The 18,256-nt window shown below is 40.3% G+C and overlaps 1 protein-coding gene across 1 annotated transcript in view; it reads right to left on the minus strand.

Moving 5' to 3' along the window:
- The window catches only part of LOC135462488 (synaptic vesicle glycoprotein 2A-like), a 17,042-nt gene extending 1,575 nt beyond the window's left edge, over window positions 1-15,467 (minus strand). Inside the window, exons 1-8 of the mRNA XM_064739713.1 lie at window positions 15,416-15,467; window positions 14,922-15,083; window positions 9,055-9,217; window positions 7,498-7,619; window positions 6,530-6,687; window positions 2,894-2,974; window positions 2,296-2,403; window positions 756-845 (exon numbers count right to left, since the gene is read on the minus strand). Coding sequence (XP_064595783.1) covers window positions 756-845; window positions 2,296-2,403; window positions 2,894-2,974; window positions 6,530-6,687; window positions 7,498-7,619; window positions 9,055-9,217; window positions 14,922-15,083; window positions 15,416-15,467 — 936 coding nt within the window. The remainder of the gene's footprint in view (window positions 1-755; window positions 846-2,295; window positions 2,404-2,893; window positions 2,975-6,529; window positions 6,688-7,497; window positions 7,620-9,054; window positions 9,218-14,921; window positions 15,084-15,415) is intronic.
- Window positions 15,468-18,256: the final 2,789 nt, after the last annotated feature.

An 18,256-nucleotide genomic window follows, 5' to 3' on the forward strand; every position in this document is an offset into this window, starting at 1 on the left:
GGTTTCCCCCTGGCTCTACCCCGGTTTCCATCCACCATAATGCTGGCCGCCGTCGTATAAGTGAAACATTCTTGAGTACGGTGTAAAACACCAATCAAATAAATAAATAAATGAAACTTACGAACTGATATTGATTCATTTTTATTAGGTTATTGTGAAGTGTTTCGTACGTTATGGAGTGGTATACAAGTCCGTGTTCTGTTGAAAATCTGGACTTTCAACACAACATAGTTGAGTACAATACCACCCCATAACGTACAAAACACATCATAGACTTTCATCTCCCGGACAAATAACGGCCAAAGCTACATTTCCAGATTTAGCTGACCTGGAATGGAGGAAATTTTTTTGATCTCCCTGTTCTGATCTAGTCTGCATTCAGTGATTAAATATTCCTAGGTTGTTTTTGACCTTCGCAATAGTGTTTTGTTGAATTTAGAAATCGACAAATAACGAAATTTATTCTTCAGCCAACAGTTCAGCCTTGTCAACGTTTGCAGAAACGTGGCGAGCAAACGACACACACCGTAGCGCCCCCAAATGTTGCAGCATATTAACTTACCTCCCTTAATTGCTACCGTACAATATGAAAATATGACTCTCCAGGATTCAATCGCTCCAAGTACAGGGATGGTCACATGGTGCAATATGACTGATTTCATTGGACCCTCGTTTATAGCTATGTAATGATGAGTGGTATTACCCTGTCAAGTGGGAAGTAAATGTAGAACTTCCAGAAGAATTCAAATAATTACCCGAAAGATAAAGTGAAGTTGATAACAAGAATAACGATAGTTCCTCCCTGCCATGGGTTTCCTGAATAGCTTGACTGTTGTTGTCAGCATCTGCAAACAAATATAAAAGTTATTGTAAATGATAAAAAAATTATACTGTAAAAAAAGGTTACTGTAAATGATAAAAAAAGATATTGTAAAAGTTACTGTAAATGATAAAAAAATGATACTGTAAAAAACCCTTACTGTAAATGATAAAAATGATACTGTAAAAAGGTTACTGTAAATGCTAAAAAATGATACAGTAAAAACGTTACTGTAAATCCTCAACCTTTTTTATCACCGAAACACCTTTTTCAATGAAATTTATGCATACAATTATTCTGACAATGACACCAAAGAGGACTTATTTGTGTCAATAAAGATGCAGGCCTCATAAAACTGTGCGGATTATTTCTCTACACCCCATAGTTCTATAAAAATGCTTCAAAATATTTGTTGCAAAGGTTACTGAAAACGTTGAAGAATTAATGTACAGTCACTAAAACGAATTTTCACTTTTGTTAGCAGGAATTTTAGTGCCAGGGAAAGAAAAACAAAAGACAGAAAATGTACTCAGAAAGCTGGAGTCATAAATTTATTGATTTATTTATTTGACTAAAGTTCATTGCCATACAGTTTAAAGTACATATGAAGTTTTTAACTTGTACCACAGTCGTCAGTCTCTGGTTGACGATGTGATGGGTTGAATCGAGACCTGTGTATTGTATTACCATGTGATTTAAGAAATAACGAAGGGTGTTGGGGGGTGGGGGTGGGGGGTAACCAACACCAAATCACCCTCCAAAGAGTGACCTTAAATTGACTAAATTAAATTATAAATACAATTTTATAACAATATAAATTAATCAGAGGAAAGAAGACGGAAAATATGTTTTGGTAAAATTGTTAGAACAATCTGTGACATCAGCTGTGAATCTTATGACCAAATCATCAATATTATTAAAGTATTAGTTAAATTGAAACTGACTGCATCAAATCAGTTTTTTTTTAATCCAGAAAGCTGTGCAAACATTTTATTTATCACTTAGGTCATTCTAAATCAAATGATGTTAAACACTTTTTTGAAAAAATCTTAATTTTCGATGGACAAAAAAAAATCAATTTCCACTCAATTGTTGGAATTTACATAACAGCCTAAGGAAGCAAACATGGACATCAAGAACTTCAAAGGCAACTGTCAGAATAGCAGAATACTCATTCAGGGGTCAACATGAAATCATACACTGTATGCGTGCCAAGGGAAGTAACTAACTGAATGCAAAAAAATGACAATGGGGGTGACCTCCCTTGATTCACCAAACAAGCTATAATACTTGAACTCATATTTATATACACATATGTATAGATGTTCAATTGTTATTTTTTAAACCTAATTCATGATCATGGACATCTGAATGAAAACAACAGCCATGGGTATTTCTTGTCAGTTTGAGTGGAAACAAAGTTTTACAGTTCGATGAGCTACACATAACAGAAATGTGCAATATCACAGCAGTACCTGTTTTGTTGCGATCCAGTATCTTGCGCAGCAGTTTAAGTTTCGAGGAAGGACATCATCCCTCTTCGATTTCTCATCCTCATCTCCACTCAGAGTCACAAAGGTATACTGAAAAGATTTTTGATTTCAGAAGCCAATGACTGACACCTATGTCAGTAAATTACTATACCAAATCAGTGTTTGAGTATTCTTGAGTACATTCTAAAATAAATAAATAAATAAAACACAGTGCTTGAGTTCTAATGCAACACCAGTTTTGAATTGTGTTTTACAGGCTCTTAAAAAATCCAAAAATAAAATAAAAATTAAACATTTTTATTTTGTCCAGTATCTTTTATTTTAATGATTTTCATGTTTTTGTAGACTTTTCCATCATGTATGTACTGAACAGGAAAAATGAGCATCGTTGTGTAAGCAAAATATTCTTGAGTACGACGTGAAAAACCAATCAAATAAATAAATTAAAAAATCGACAGGAAACATGGCCACGGTAATCCACGTTTTCCACAAATTAGGTGATTTTCAAGTTCTTGTTTTTATTTCTCTATCCTCTATTCTGTCCGTCAAACAACAACTGTACACAATGGCAAATACTTACTGGGAAGACTTTGAATTCTTTTGGTTTATTTATCCGATGGACTTTCCTGAGAACAGCTACCGCCATATCTTCCTTACCAGTCTGGAAATATAGATAAAAATAATAAAAGATAAAGTACATGGCCCAAACTAAATAATGGCCCAATGATACTTGCAAATCCATATGCAATGCAATCACATTGATGGCCCAATGATACATGTAAATCCACATGCAATGAAATCACAATAATGGCCCAATGATACATGTAAATCCACATGCAATGCAATCACATTAATGGCCCAATGATACATGTAAAACCCGCAAGCCATGAAATCACAATAATGGCCCAATGATACATGTAAATCCACATGCAATGAAATCACAATAATGGCCCAATGATACATGTAAATCCACATGCTATGAAATCACAATAATGGCCCAATGATATTTGCAAATCCATATGCAATGCCATCACATTAATGGCCCAAAGATACATGTAAACCCGCAAGCCATGAAATCACAATAATGGCCCAATGATACATGTAAATCCACATGCAATGAAATCACAATAATGGCCCAATGATACATGTAAATCCACATGCAATGAAATCACAATAATGGCCCAATGACACTTGTAAATCCACATGCAATGAAATCACAATAATGGCCCAATGATACATGTAAATCCATATGCTATGAAATCACAATAATGGCCCAATGATATATGTAAATCCACATGCAATGAAATCACATTAATGGCCCAATGATACATGTAAATCCACATGCAATGCAATCACATTAATGGCCCAATGATACAAGTAAATCCGCAAGCCATGAGATCACAATAATGGCCCAATGATACATGTAAATCTGCAAGCCATGAAATCGCAATAATGGCCCAATGATACATGTAAATCTGCAAGCCATGAAATCATATTAATGGCCCAATGATACATGTAAATCCACATGCAATGAAATCACAATAATGGCCCAATGATACATGTAAATCCACATGCAATGCAATCACATTAATGGCCCAATGATACATGTAAATCCACATGCAATGCAATCACATTAATGGCCCAATGATACATGTAAATCCACATGCTATGAAATCACAATAATGGCCCAATGATACATGTAAATCCACATGCAATGCAATCACATTAATGGCCCAATGATACATGTAAATCCATATGCTATGAAATCACAATAATGGCGCAATGATACTTGTAAATGATGAGATCACAACAATGACAATAAATACTTAATAAGTATATGGAATGTATTACCATTAAACTGAACCTTACAACAAACAATACAATTTAAATCATGTAAATTTGTCATCACCAATGGAACTCCATCACTTTCACTTTCGCTTTTCTAATCGGCATTATTAGTCACAGTATGTGGAGTATAGTCACAGTATGGTATTCGATGGGTAAATGTACATGTACAGTATTTCCTCAACCTTTTTGCACATGAAAAAGCTACTTTCAGTGCTATATATGCACCTTTTTAATTTTTTAAACATTGTCTACATTTGTTGGATTGGCCAGTATCTGGTCTTCACAAAAAGCGTAACAGAATAACGCCTTCAAAATCTGCTAGATTAAACACCTGGAAAACATGCGAAAATGTTTAAGAATTACAGTGGTTCTTCATCCTCATTTTACAGTTAGAAATATACTCATTATTGACATCATCCTTTCCTAAGCAAGAGTAAATGTACGGGAGTTTTTGACTTAGAGCTCTTTTGTCATTAAAGGTACAAGTCGAAAATTTTAGGCCACCTTAGTTAAAATTAATTTGCCCACCACCTGTCTCACCATATTCTGAAGGCACACATGACACCTCTTTTTTCTCCAGAACTCAATGTAAATATTTATGTATTTTATTTATTTCACTGTTGCTTAGCGCCATACTCAAGACTTTTACAATTATACAATGATGATCAGACGTACTGGTGAAGGAAACCAGAGTTCTCGGGGAAAACCAGCAACATTTGGCAAGCCACTTATGAACGTTCAGGCAAATATGCATGCCTAATTAGTGGAAAACAAGTGATCCTCGACAAACAGATATTTTAGACGACATGAAGAGCTTAAAGCGTTGTTAACCTTTAACCTCTTATTGTCAACAAGGTACCGCAAACTGTGATAACAGGAAAGCAAACTTCATAAAAGGCTAGACATGCAGTAAACGACGTAAAAGCTTTGCCCATCAGTTACGGTCATTTACTTTCACACGGGCTGAGTTAGAGGCAAGATGACAGAGGTGGGTGATTAGCTCCCCGCCTGTTTCATCACCCTACATCGCAGCTATGTTCCCTAGCCCGCACCCCATGGGGTCAAGGCAGTGGCAACGAGGTGTGCAGATCTCACTACTAGTCGTCTGTAATCATACCCATGAATTACCCAAAGAAAGTATCAAGTCAAGCAAGAAATATTACAACCCTGTAAATTGTAAACGTTGTCTCAATCCATGGTTATACCAGTACAAATACTACAGTGTACCAGGCCTCGAAACTGCGAACGATTGTTCGGGTAACGTGGAAGTCACGTGCCAGCATTATCAGTATTATACAAATATTTGTATATATGTACTTAAGCTACAAATGGACTTCACGGAGAAATATCTGTCACCAACCCCCTGCATAATCTGAATGAAGTATTTCATTCTACCTGCACGTTGTTTTGTTACAATCGGACCTGTCCTCCTATTGCAGAAGAGGTACCCTTCCCGAGTTGTGAAATCGGGAAGCCCCCATTAAACACAGAAAACAACGTTTCTGCAAACTACCAAGACTACCTTTGACCCCTTTTCTGTAGCACCTAATGCGAGTCCACCATATCTGGAGTCGGACAAGATTTATCTGTGTTGTTGATATATTAGAAGTTCGCACAACACTGACTGACTATATATCAAAATAAATGCATGTTTTACGATTACTAGTAGGCAAATATGTGTGTCGCTAGCGAGAGGTAAAATGAGTTTTTTTGCCTTTTGTCGGCAAAAATTACCCCATTAACAGGAATAACAGAAATGTGGAGATTTCGAGCCCTGTAACACAGTTTGAGTCACCATCTGCTGGTAATTTGGAAGTAAGGATTCATGAGGTGCTAAGTTCTGTTATGCTTTGTTCATGAAGAGGTCTTCATGCATATTAATGGATGGTTGACATGCCACTCCATATATGTAAAGGTACTGAGTGGTCAGCCTCATGCTTATCCGGGGCCTCCCTGGCTCAGCTGGTTAGCACGCTGGCGCAGCGTAATGACCCAGGAGTCTCTCACCAAGTCCAGCTCATGCTGGCTTCCTCTCCGTCCGTATGTGGGAAGGTCTGCTGGCGACCTGCGGATGGTCGTGGGTTTTCCCCGGGCTCTCCCATAATGCTGGCCGCTGTCGTATAAGTGAAATATTCTTGAGTACGGCGTAAAACACCAAACCAAATCATGCTTATCATACTCGGGAACTGTACGTATAACCCCCTGACCAACCCCTCCCCCCCCCCCACTTGATGCTCTCCTGCCAAACTTCAGGTCATTTACCGTACATAAAAAAGCAATGAGGAAGACTTACTGTTAACAGGAAGCCGAGCAATCTTGAAAACAACCTAGGAATTCTATATTAGAGTGCGCACCAAAAATTACTCACCTCTATCAAAAATTTTGGACTTTCCGGCATAAGGATAAAAATAGCTGCTGATGTAAGACTGGGGATAGTGCAGACTGCTATGAACACACGCCAACTGTCGTATGTAAATGAGGGAGTGACCACGCCCAGATTCTGAGGAATGATGGCCCAGGCAAGCCCTTAGATAAGAAAGACAACATGAATAAGAAATGGGTTTATTTAATATCTATAACATGGTTTACAGGGTGGCTACATCTTTTTTAAACTAGATATTCCAAATATTTTATATTAGCCTGGATTCCACCAGCACATTTCATTTTGTTACAATCAACTCTCCTATTGCAGAAGATTTACCTTTCACAAGTTTCGAAATCGGAACGCGCCCATTAAAGACAGAAAACATAGTTTCCAAAAACTACCACAACTACCTCTGACCCCTTTTCAGTAGCACTGTGTGTGAGTCCAGCATATCTGGAGTCGGGCAGGATTTGTCGGCGTTGTTGATATATTAGAAGTTTGCACAACACTGACTGGATATATATCAAAATAAATGCATGTTTTATGACTACCAGTAGGCAAGTATGCTTGTGTGTCACCAGCAAAAGGTAAGATTAGTTTTTTGCCTTTCCTCGGCAAAAATCACGCTATTAACAGGTACAACAGACAGGTGGAGATTCTAAGCCCTGTGTTCTAACTGTAAGTTACTACTGGCCACCCTCATGTAAGTGAAATATTATTGAATAAATAAAATAAATAAATGTACATCAAGAACCGTAATGGGCATTCAAGCCCATTACGAGCTGTAATGTTGCTAATTAAGTTCTTTATCAACTGCAACTGAATAAAGTAACATCCACTTCAATCACAAATTTAATCAAGCCCATTACCAGCTGTATCGAATTTTAATTTTAATTTGTAATTTTAATTTGTATCCAAAGCTGTATCCATTTTAATCCCAACGCTGTAACACAAATGTTCAAGTCCATTACCAGCTGCGATGATGTTGCCAAACATCCAGAATGTGGCTAACACACTGATCATCATGCCTCTCTTGGCTTTCGGCTGGAATTCCGTGAAGTAAGAGAAGATAACTGGTATGCTCCCTCCAACCCTGACAATGAGAGCAAAGCAAAACTTCAGTCATTTAATCCTCAATAAATAACTAACATCTTGGAAAACATGAAAACCATCTACTTTTTTTTTTATTATAACAAAACAATATTAAAAGTTCATTGCTGTGTAATTATGAATTTTTGCAATCTGTGTAACTTTTTGGGGTCATTTTGAAATAAAAATGACATCAACTGGTTACATAAGGTACGTTTTAAAACCTGTTTTTATTAAACACATTCATGTACAAAATCATATGTTTAAAGAATGTCCAATACCAAACAAAACTTGAGGTGTACACATTGTGTGCAAGAGGAAACAACATAACCACTGGGTTTAATTAATTTGTTTAATTATTCACTGTGTAAATCTATGTATCGAAACAAACAGCTGTCAACCAAGTCAATAAATGCAAGGCTAATTCCAAAAACAATGCATAACACAAACCACCCAAGAACTAAGAAAATATACAAAGTACGAAAATAGCACGGAATCGTGCAAAGAGAAGCTTTTCAATCATGTTGGCAAGATGCAAGGTACGTTCTCGGCGACTGAGTGAAATCAGCTTTCAAATCGTGTACCATGCCACGTTAACAAAACATGTATGTCACTTCTGCTTTGATTGCAAACTGTTCATATATCCAAGGTGGCAATATAAGTCTACACGATGAACATACAGCACCTAGCCCCGTGTTGGGCAGAATTAGACACAATCATGAAGCATGTGTGACTTTAGAGAGTAGCACACTATATGCATGCTGATGGAAGGCAATGGGGCACTTGTAAAACTCCTTCTCGCCTGTATCAAGACGATCCAAAACTGTGAACTCATTAATTTTTCCCTTTATTACGTCACATTTATCGGTGTATGTCTGCTCATATATGAAGTACACAGGCACTGCAAGGTCACAGAAGAAAACGATGCGTTCTACTGCCAGTGTCATTTGGACCTGCCAATGGTCTTAACTGAGTTAGTGCTTGGGGTTTAACATCGTACTCAACAATTTTTCAGTCATATGACGACGAAGGAATCCTTAGGGTGCATGTATGTGTAATGTGCCTCCTTGTTGCACGATGGATTTCCACCACTCTTTTATCTAGTGCTGCTTCACTGAGACGACTTACTGAAGGCAAGTAAGCCGCCCCTTAGGTGTGACTCGATCCAGGATTGATCCTGGATCTACCGGTCCTGAAGCGGACGCTCTACCAACTGCGCTATGCAAACTGGTAGGTCTTAAATGAAGGTAAATATCTGTATTATCAACTGCATATTTCAACAAGGTCCCATGATCAAAGACAGCGTGGAAATCTGGAAACACTGTGTCCACGTCAGGGATTTACCTGTTTCTCCACAAGTATAAAACAATTGTCTTTTCATGATTTATGTTTGTTTTGTTACAGTTGGAAAGTTCAAGGAATACAGGATTGGTCTTTACCCTACACCACTGATGAATCTTAAGAGGAGAAATAGCCAGAAAGATTGTGCTACACTGGACGCGAGTCCCCCTAGGCCATTGACGGTGAGAGAGCCGAGAAGGACGGTACGCCTGCCTGCCTTGTCTGCCAGAGAGCCCCAGAAGTACCCTCCCACTATCATACCTGAAACACAGAAGAGTGGATGATTTAATGACAGTGAAGAGAGCCGAGAAGGACGGTACACCTGCATGCCTGCCTTGTAAGCCACAAAGCCTTGGAAGTACCCTCCCACTGTCATTACTGAAACACAGAGTGAATGACTAAATGACAGTGGATGAATAAATGACAAGGAGAGAGCAATACAGAGATGGAACACCCCCCTGATGTTGTTGCGCTTTACATGCATGCAAATATTTAGTTCAATACATGCAGTGCTCTTTGAAGTACATCCCACCCCTAACATTTACCTTTATACTGTTCCAATACACCAAGTCAAAGTTACAAATTTTGTATATTACGGTATTTAATATCCACATTGGACATCAGTGATAAAACATGCCCCTGTTGTTACTGTGTTTCACAGGTAAGCGAAGCTCAGTTCAATACTTGCAGTACTCATAAACATAGCACCATTAACATTTAACTTAACTTTGCTTTAGCTGTCCCTTTCTTGTTACTGTGCTTCACAGGTAAGCGAAGCTCAGCTCAATACTTGCAGTACTCATAAACATAGCACGTTAAACATTTAACTTAACTTTGCTTTAGCTGTCCCTTTCTTGTTACTTAGCTTCACAGGTAAGTGAAACTCAGCTCAATACTTGCAGTACTCATAAACATAGCACGTTAAACATTTAACTTAACTTTGCTTTAGCTGTCCCCTTCTTGTTACTGTGCTTCACAGGTAAGTGAAACTCAGTTCAATACTTGCAGTACTCATAAACATAGCACCATTAACATTTAACTTAACTTTGCTTTAGCTGTCCCTTTCTTGTTACTTAGCTTTACACGTAAGCGAAGCTCAGCTCAATACTTGCAGTACTCATAAACATAGCACCATTAACATTTAACTTAACTTTGCTTTAGCTGTCCCTTTCTTGTTACTTAGCTTCACAGGTAAGTGAAACTCAGCTCAATACTTGCAGTACTCATAAACATAGCACGTTAAACATTTAACTTAACTTTGCTTTAGCTGTCCCCTTCTTGTTACTGTGCTTCACAGGTAAGTGAAACTCAGTTCAATACTTGCAGTACTCATAAACATAGCACGTTAAACATTTAACTTAACTTTGCTTTAGCTGTCCCTTTCTTGTTACTGTGCTTCACAGGTAAGCGAAACTCAGCTCAATACTTGCAGTACTCATAAACATAGCACGTTAAACATTTAACTTAACTTTGCTTTAGCTGTCCCCTTCTTGTTACTTAGCTTCACATGTATGCAAAATCTCAGCTCAATACTTGCAGTACTCATAAACATAGCACGTTAAACATTTAACTTAACTTTGCTTTAGCTGTCCCCTTCTTGTTACTGTGCTTCCCATGTATGCAAAATCTCAGCTCAATATTTGCCGTACTCATAAACATAGCACGTTAAACATTTAACTTAACTTTGCTTTAGCTGTCCCCTTCTTGTTACTGTGCTTCCCATGTATGCAAAATCTCAGCTCAATATTTGCCGTACTCATAAACATAGCACCATTAACATTTAACATTGCTTCAGCTGTAATGTGGGACGCAGGTGCTTGTGCATAGCACCTTTAACATTTAACATTGCTCAGCTATAATGTTGAAAGCAGGTGCTTATGCATAGCACCTTTAACATTAAACATTGCTCAGCTATAATGTTGAAAGCAGGTGCTTATGCATAGCACCTTTAACATTAACATTGCTTTAGCTGTAATGTTGAAGGCAGGTGCTTGTGGTATGACATTAAATTATCCTCAACTTTTCGCACATGAAAGAGCAGCTTTTAGTGCAATTTATGTACATTTTTCCATTTGATTTTAGAGATAAAACTACACTGGTTGGATTGGTCAATTTCAAGTCTTTACAAAAAGAATATTATCAATAAGCACAAAATAATGCCTTCAGAATATGATTGCATAAAAACTTTGCAAACATTACGATAATAAGGTTGAAGAATTACAGTACGTCTGAACTTTGTACAATACAAGTGTATCCTAGCTGAATATCCTGCCATGGGATGATCGGTACCACCACGGGCTTGTGATCGGTACAACCATGGGCTTGTGATCGGTACCACCACGGGCTTGTGATCGGTACCACCACGGGCTTGTGATCGGCACCACCACGGGCTTGTGATCGGTACCACCACGGGCTTGTGATCGGTACCACCAGGGGCTTGTGATCGGTACCACCACGGGATTGTGATCGGTACAACCACGGGCTTGTGATCGGTACCACCAGGGGCTTGTGATCGGTACAACCATGGGCTTGTGATCGGTACAACCATGGGCTTGTGATTGGTACCACCACGGGCTTGTGATCGGTACCACCACGGGCTTGTGATCGGCACCACCACGGGCTTGTGATCGGCACCACTATGGGCTTGTGATCGGCACCACCAGGGGCTTGTGATCGGTACCACCACGGGCTTGTGATCGGTACCACCACGGGCTTGGGGTCGGTACCACCAGGGGCTTGGGGTCGGTACCACCAGGGGCTTGTGATCGGTACCACCACGTGCTTGTGATCGCCACCACTACGGGCTTGTGATCGGCACCACTACGGGCTTGTGATCGGCACCACCAGGGGCTTGTGATCGGTACCACCAGGGGCTTATGATCGGTACCACCATGGGCTCGTGATCGGTACCACCATGGGCTTGTGATCGGTACCACCATGGGCTTGTGATAGGCAGCACTACAGGCTTGTGATCGGCACCACCATGGGCTTGTGATTGGTACAACCATGGGCTTGTGATCGGTTCCACCATGGGCTTGAGATCGGTACCACCAAGGGCTTGTGATCGGTACCACCATGGGCTTGTGATCGGTACCACCACGGGCTTGTGATAGACAGCACTACGGGCTTGTGATCGGCACCACCACGGGCTTGTGATCGGTACAACCATGGGCTTGTGATCGGTACCACCATGGGCTTGTGATCGGTACAACCATGGGCTTGTGATCGGTACCACCATGGGCTTGTGATCGGTACCACCAGGGGCTCATGATCGGTACCACCATGGGCTCGTGATCGGTACCACCATGGGCTTGTGATCGGTACCACCACGGGCTTGTGATAGGCAGCACTACAGGCTTGTGATCGGTACCACCACGGGCTTGAGATTGGTACCACCACGGGCTTATGATCGGTACCAAAACAGGCTTGTGATCGGTACCACCACGGGCTTGTGATCGGTACCACCACGGGCTTGTGATCAGTACCACCAGGGGCTTGTGATCTGTACCACCACGGGCTTGTGATCGGTACCACCACGGGTTTGTGATCGGTACCACCACGGGCTTGGGATCGGTACCACCAGGGGCTTGTGATCGGTACCACCACGGGCTTGTGATCGCCACCACTACGGGCTTGTGATCGCCACCACTACGGGCTTGTGATCGGTACCACCAGGGGCTTGTGATCGGTACCACCAGGGGCTTATGACCGGTACCACCATGGGCTTGTGATCGGTACCACCATGGGCTTGTGATCGGTACCACCACGGGCTTGTGATAGGCAGCACTACAGGCTTGTGATCGGCACCACCACGGGCTTGTGATTGGTACAACCATGGGCTTGTGATTGGTTCCACCATGGGCTTGAGATCGGCACCACTACGGGCTTGTGATCGGTACCACCAGGGGCTTGTGATCGGTACCACCATGGGCTTGTGATCGGTACCACCATGGGCTTGTGATCGGTACCACCATGGGCTCGTGATCGGTACCACCATGGGCTTGTGATCGGTACCACCACGGGCTTGTGATAGACAGCACTACGGGCTTGTGATCGGCACCACCACGGGCTTGTGATCGGTACAACCATGGGCTTGTGATCGGTACAACCATGGGCTTGTGATCGGTACAACCATGGGCTTGTGATCGGTACCACCATGGGCTTGTGATCGGTACAACCACGGGCTTGTGATCGGTACCACCACGGGCTTGAGATTGGTACCACCACGGGCTTATGATCGGTACCACCACAGGCTTGTGATCGGTACCACCACGGGTTTGTGATCGGTACCACCACGGGCTTGTGATCGGTACCACCACAGGCTTGTGATCAGCACCACCACGGCTTGTGATCGGCACCACCACAGGCTTGTGATCAGCACCACCACGGCTTGTGATCGGCACCACCACGGCTTGTGATCAGTAACACCACGGGCTTGTGGTCGGTGTATGATTCTATCACATAAACATCATACTGTTCATATATGTATCTTAACTGTACCCGTTGTAAACTAGCTGTAAATCTTTAACCTTTTTAACCACTAAAGCACTTTTTCCAGTGCAATTTATGCATACAATAGGGCAGCACTGAATTACCTCCCTCGAGGTCACTCTCCAGTTTAAGAGGTGCGTTTGTAGGAGTGAGCTGTGGTTAGGTGGGATCTAAGAAAATGGTTAAAGGCTAGTATTAAAGTTAAAGTGACATTAGCTAGTTGAAGCTCTAACTTTAAGACAGCTTTTAATTTTGTAAACCTATTTGGAAGTCCAGGACAAACATTATGCGTTTTTTTTTACTCCCTTCAAAGGTAATTCAAAAATCCTGACCCTAATTAAATACAACAGACAGCTTTGTCGAACTCTGTCAAATGTTGTATATTCCATCTTTAAACTGAAAAACATCCACTTCATTTGAGATCTCTCTAAATTTCTGTGACTCTCAAAGACTGATATGCTTTTTGTTTCTGTTCACTAGAAAATATTTGTGACTGTCGTGACTTAGGTTAACCTGCATAGTGCATGCTTTAATAGGTTAGAGCTGTATTCTTGTAGTTTCACGCCTCAAAAACTAATCTCGCATTACCCCATAGCAGCTCTCTTGTAACACAGGAGGTACTTCTGTGCAGGCCTATTATTATGAAATGATGCTAAAATGATTTGTTTGTATCAATAAAGATGCATGCTTCATAAAACTGTGCACGTTATTTCTCTACACCACATACTTCTCTCAGAATGTTTTAAAATATTGGTTGAAAAGGTTGAAGATTTTGGGTACATATACTGTGTCATCCTCTGGAGCCAAGGTATAGGTCTGTAATATGATGGCCAGACCTTAGGCATATGGCCTGACCCCAATGGTTGTATTTATTTATTTATTTATTTGATTGGTGTTTTATGCCGTACTCAAGAATATTTCACTTATACGACGATGGCCAGCATTATGGTTGGAGGAAACCGGGCAGAGCCCGGGGGAAACCCAGGACCACTGCAGGTTGCTGACAAGCCTTCCCACATACGACCGGAGAGGAAGCCAGCATGAGCTAGACTTGAACTCACCGAGACCGCATTGTGTGAGAGACTCCTGGGTCATTACGCTGCACTAGCGCGCTAACCGACTGAGCCACGGAGGCCCCGCCCGATGGCTGTAGGATATTTGGCTAGTGTCGGGTTGTACATTACTTTGCACAGGCAAGTTAAAAAAAAGATTGCAAAGTAATTCATTTCTTTCAACATATTGATCAACTTAATTCGTCTTTAATGTCATACTTAAGAATTTTCACTTTTATGATGACAGTGGAGAAAACTGCAGTAGACTACATGTAAATTGTGTATTATAAGCTGCTCCTGTCCTGCAGATTGTCACACACATGAGTGCAGTTAAAAAACATTATGCTAAATAAATACAGTATCATATTCGTAAGGACAGATTTTTCCTTCAGGTGAAAAGAAAAGAGTTTTAAGTAACTCACCTAAAAATATAACAGAATTGAGGTTTCCTTTGTCTGTAGAGCTGAGGCCAAAATCACAGGTGGCCGATGGAAGAAGGAAGGAGACAGAGAGGACCTCAATTGCATCACTCGACACAGCCCAGCCACACAGGGCCAGAATCAGCAGGTGAAACCTCCCATAGCCTGTAAATATACATGTGACACATACAGGTGAAAATCACAGGTGTGGAGTCAGGTGAAGAAGGAAAGACACAGAAAGGACCTCAATTGCATCACTCGACACAGCCCAGCCATACAGGGCCAGAATCAGCAGGTGAAACCTCCCATAGCCTGTAAATATACCTGTGATACATACAGGTGAAAATCAAAGGTGTGGAGTCAGGTGGAGAAGGAAGGAGACAGACAGGACCTCAATTGCATCACTGGACACAGCCCAGCCATACAGGGTCAGAATCAGCAGGTGAAATCTCCCATAGCCTGTAAATATACATGTGACACATACAGGTGAAAATCACAGTTGTGGAGTAAGGTGAAGAAGGAAGGAGACAGAGAGGACCTCAATTGCATCACTCGACACAGCCCAGCCACACAGGGCCAGAATCAGCAGGTGAAACCTCCCATAGCCTGTAAATATACATGTGACACATACAGGTGAAAATCACAGGTGTGGAGTCAGGTGAAGAAGGAAGGAGACAGACAGGACCTCAATTGCATCACTCGACACAGCCCAGCCACACAGGGCCAGAATCAGCAGGTGAAACCTCCCATAGCCTGTAAATATACATGTGACACATACAGGTGAAAATCACAGGTGTGGAGTCAGGTGAAGGAGGAAGGAGACAGACAGGACCTCAAGTGCATCACTCGACACAGCCCAGACACACAGGGCCAGAATCAGCAGGTGAAACCTCCCATAGCCTGTAAATATACATGTGACACATACAGGTGAAAATCAAAGGTGTGGAGTCAGATGGAGAAGGAAGGAGACAGACAGGACCTCAATTGTATCACTGGACACATGCCAGTTGCACAGGGCCAGAATCAGCAGGTGAAACCTCCCATAGCCTGTAAATATACCTGTAATACATACAGCATGCCAAGTTTGACAAGGCAACAAATCCCAAAATGAAGGTGGCACCTTAATCACTTGGCCAGCTCACTTGTGGGTACAATCAGTGTATTAACATACCTGTGGCAGCTATGGCCTCTTCATAGCTTCCTCTCTCACCTGCAGCTTTTCCATAGGGTACTTCACCTGTCATCAAAAACAGAGCACAGATCAGTGAACAATTTCTGTGTTAGTTACCTAACTCAAGTCGTCATTGAAAAAATGTGAAAAAAATTCTGTTTATGATTTTTATGAAATTCTGTTTATGATTTTTCTCTCATTTATGAATTTATGCATACAATTATTATTAAAATGACACAAAATATGATTTGTTTGTGTCACTACAGATACAAGCTTCATAAAACTCTATGCAAATTATTTCTCTGTAATTACACCCCATGGGGGCCTCCGTGGCTCAGTTGATTAGCACGCTAGTGCAGCGTAATGACCCAGGGGCCTCTCACCAATGCGGTCGTTGTGAGTTCAAGTCCAGCTCATGCTGGTGTCCTCTCAAGCCGTAAGTGGGAAGGTTCGCCACCAACATGGGGATGGTCGTGGGTTTGACCCGGGCTCTGCCCGGTTTCCTCCCAACATAATGCTGGCCGCCGTCGTATAAGTGAAATATTCTTGAGCACGGATATGAGTATGTTGTTCATTAGATGGTTTAACCGTGAGAGAAAAAAGAAACTCAACATTCCTGCAAGAATTACATATATACATTGGTTAAAATGAGTAATGATACGATTAACGAATGTGAATTTCTTTGCGAAAAATCTCCAGTACACATGGTCTCTTCTAGGAAAAATAGGAAAACTAATCCTTTCAAGTTCAAAGCTTGAAAGTATGTCTGGTCTATAATGAGAGAATGTGTATAGTAAAGCTGGAAGTCTTATCACCACTAATTAATACATACCACCCACATACAATGCACAGGTAGGCAAGGGCAAATCGAGGCGCCCTATTACATTCACATGGTGAGGCATACTAAACAATGAGATGAGAGATTCACATGTGCACGTGTGATGTGTTATGCAATATCTTAATACCCTGCACAATATCTATATACCCTATACAATATCTTAATACCAATATCTTTAATACCCTATACAATATCTTAATACCCTATACAGTATCTAAATACCCTATACAATATCTTAATACCAAGATCTTTAATACCCTATACAATATCTAAATACCCTATACAATATCTTAATACCAATATCTTTAATACCCTATACAATATCTTAATACCTATACAATATCTTAATGCCAATATCTTAATACTCTATACAATATCTTAATACCCTATACAATACGTTAATACCAATATCTTAATACCCTATACAAAATCTTAATACCCTATACAATATGTTAATACCAATATCTTAATACCCTATACAATATGTTAATACCAATATCTTAATACCCTATACAATATGCTAATACCAATATCTTAATATCCTATACAATATGTTAATACCAATATCTTAATACCCTATACAATATGTTAATACCAATATCTTAATACCCTACACAATGTTAATACCAATATCTTAATACCCTATACAATATGTTAATACCAATATATTAATACCCTATACAATATCTTAATACCCTATACAATATCTTAATACCCTGTACAATATCTTAATACCCTATACAATATCTTAATACCCTATACAATATCTTAATACTCTATACAATATCTTAATACCCTATACAATATCTTAATACCCTATAAATCCTCAACAAATTAGACCAGTAAAGTATACAATTTTACAATTTGAAAATATAATTCCTTACACTTTGAAGTCTAAATTGCATTGTTCAGGCAAGGGTAAAAATGAACTTTAAGAGTAGAAATGAAATGATCACACAGCCTGTGGACATCAGCTGACATAGCTCATTAATATGTCCAAACATGTCCCATGCCTGGGGGTGAAATTGTGAGGGTATACGTGTTGAGTACATGTTTCATACATCCCAAGAAAACCCTGTCTTAGAAGCTTTATGGTACAAATGAAAAAAGCTAGTTTACTCTCATATTCATATCACCTGTACAGGTACAGTTTATACCTGTATGACCTACACTTAATCTACTTAACTCTGCATGTCAGCGAGCTGGACACAGCTGACTGCCCAGATTATAGCTTGATTTACCTATTTGTATGTCACATGTCTATTATACCTATTTTTGTACATGTACATTACACTTGACCACTACATGTGTGTACACAGTATGTCTATA

The sequence above is a fragment of the Liolophura sinensis genome, chromosome 2, assembly GCF_032854445.1.
Source record: "Liolophura sinensis isolate JHLJ2023 chromosome 2, CUHK_Ljap_v2, whole genome shotgun sequence".
NCBI classification, from domain to species: domain Eukaryota; kingdom Metazoa; phylum Mollusca; class Polyplacophora; order Chitonida; family Chitonidae; genus Liolophura; species Liolophura sinensis.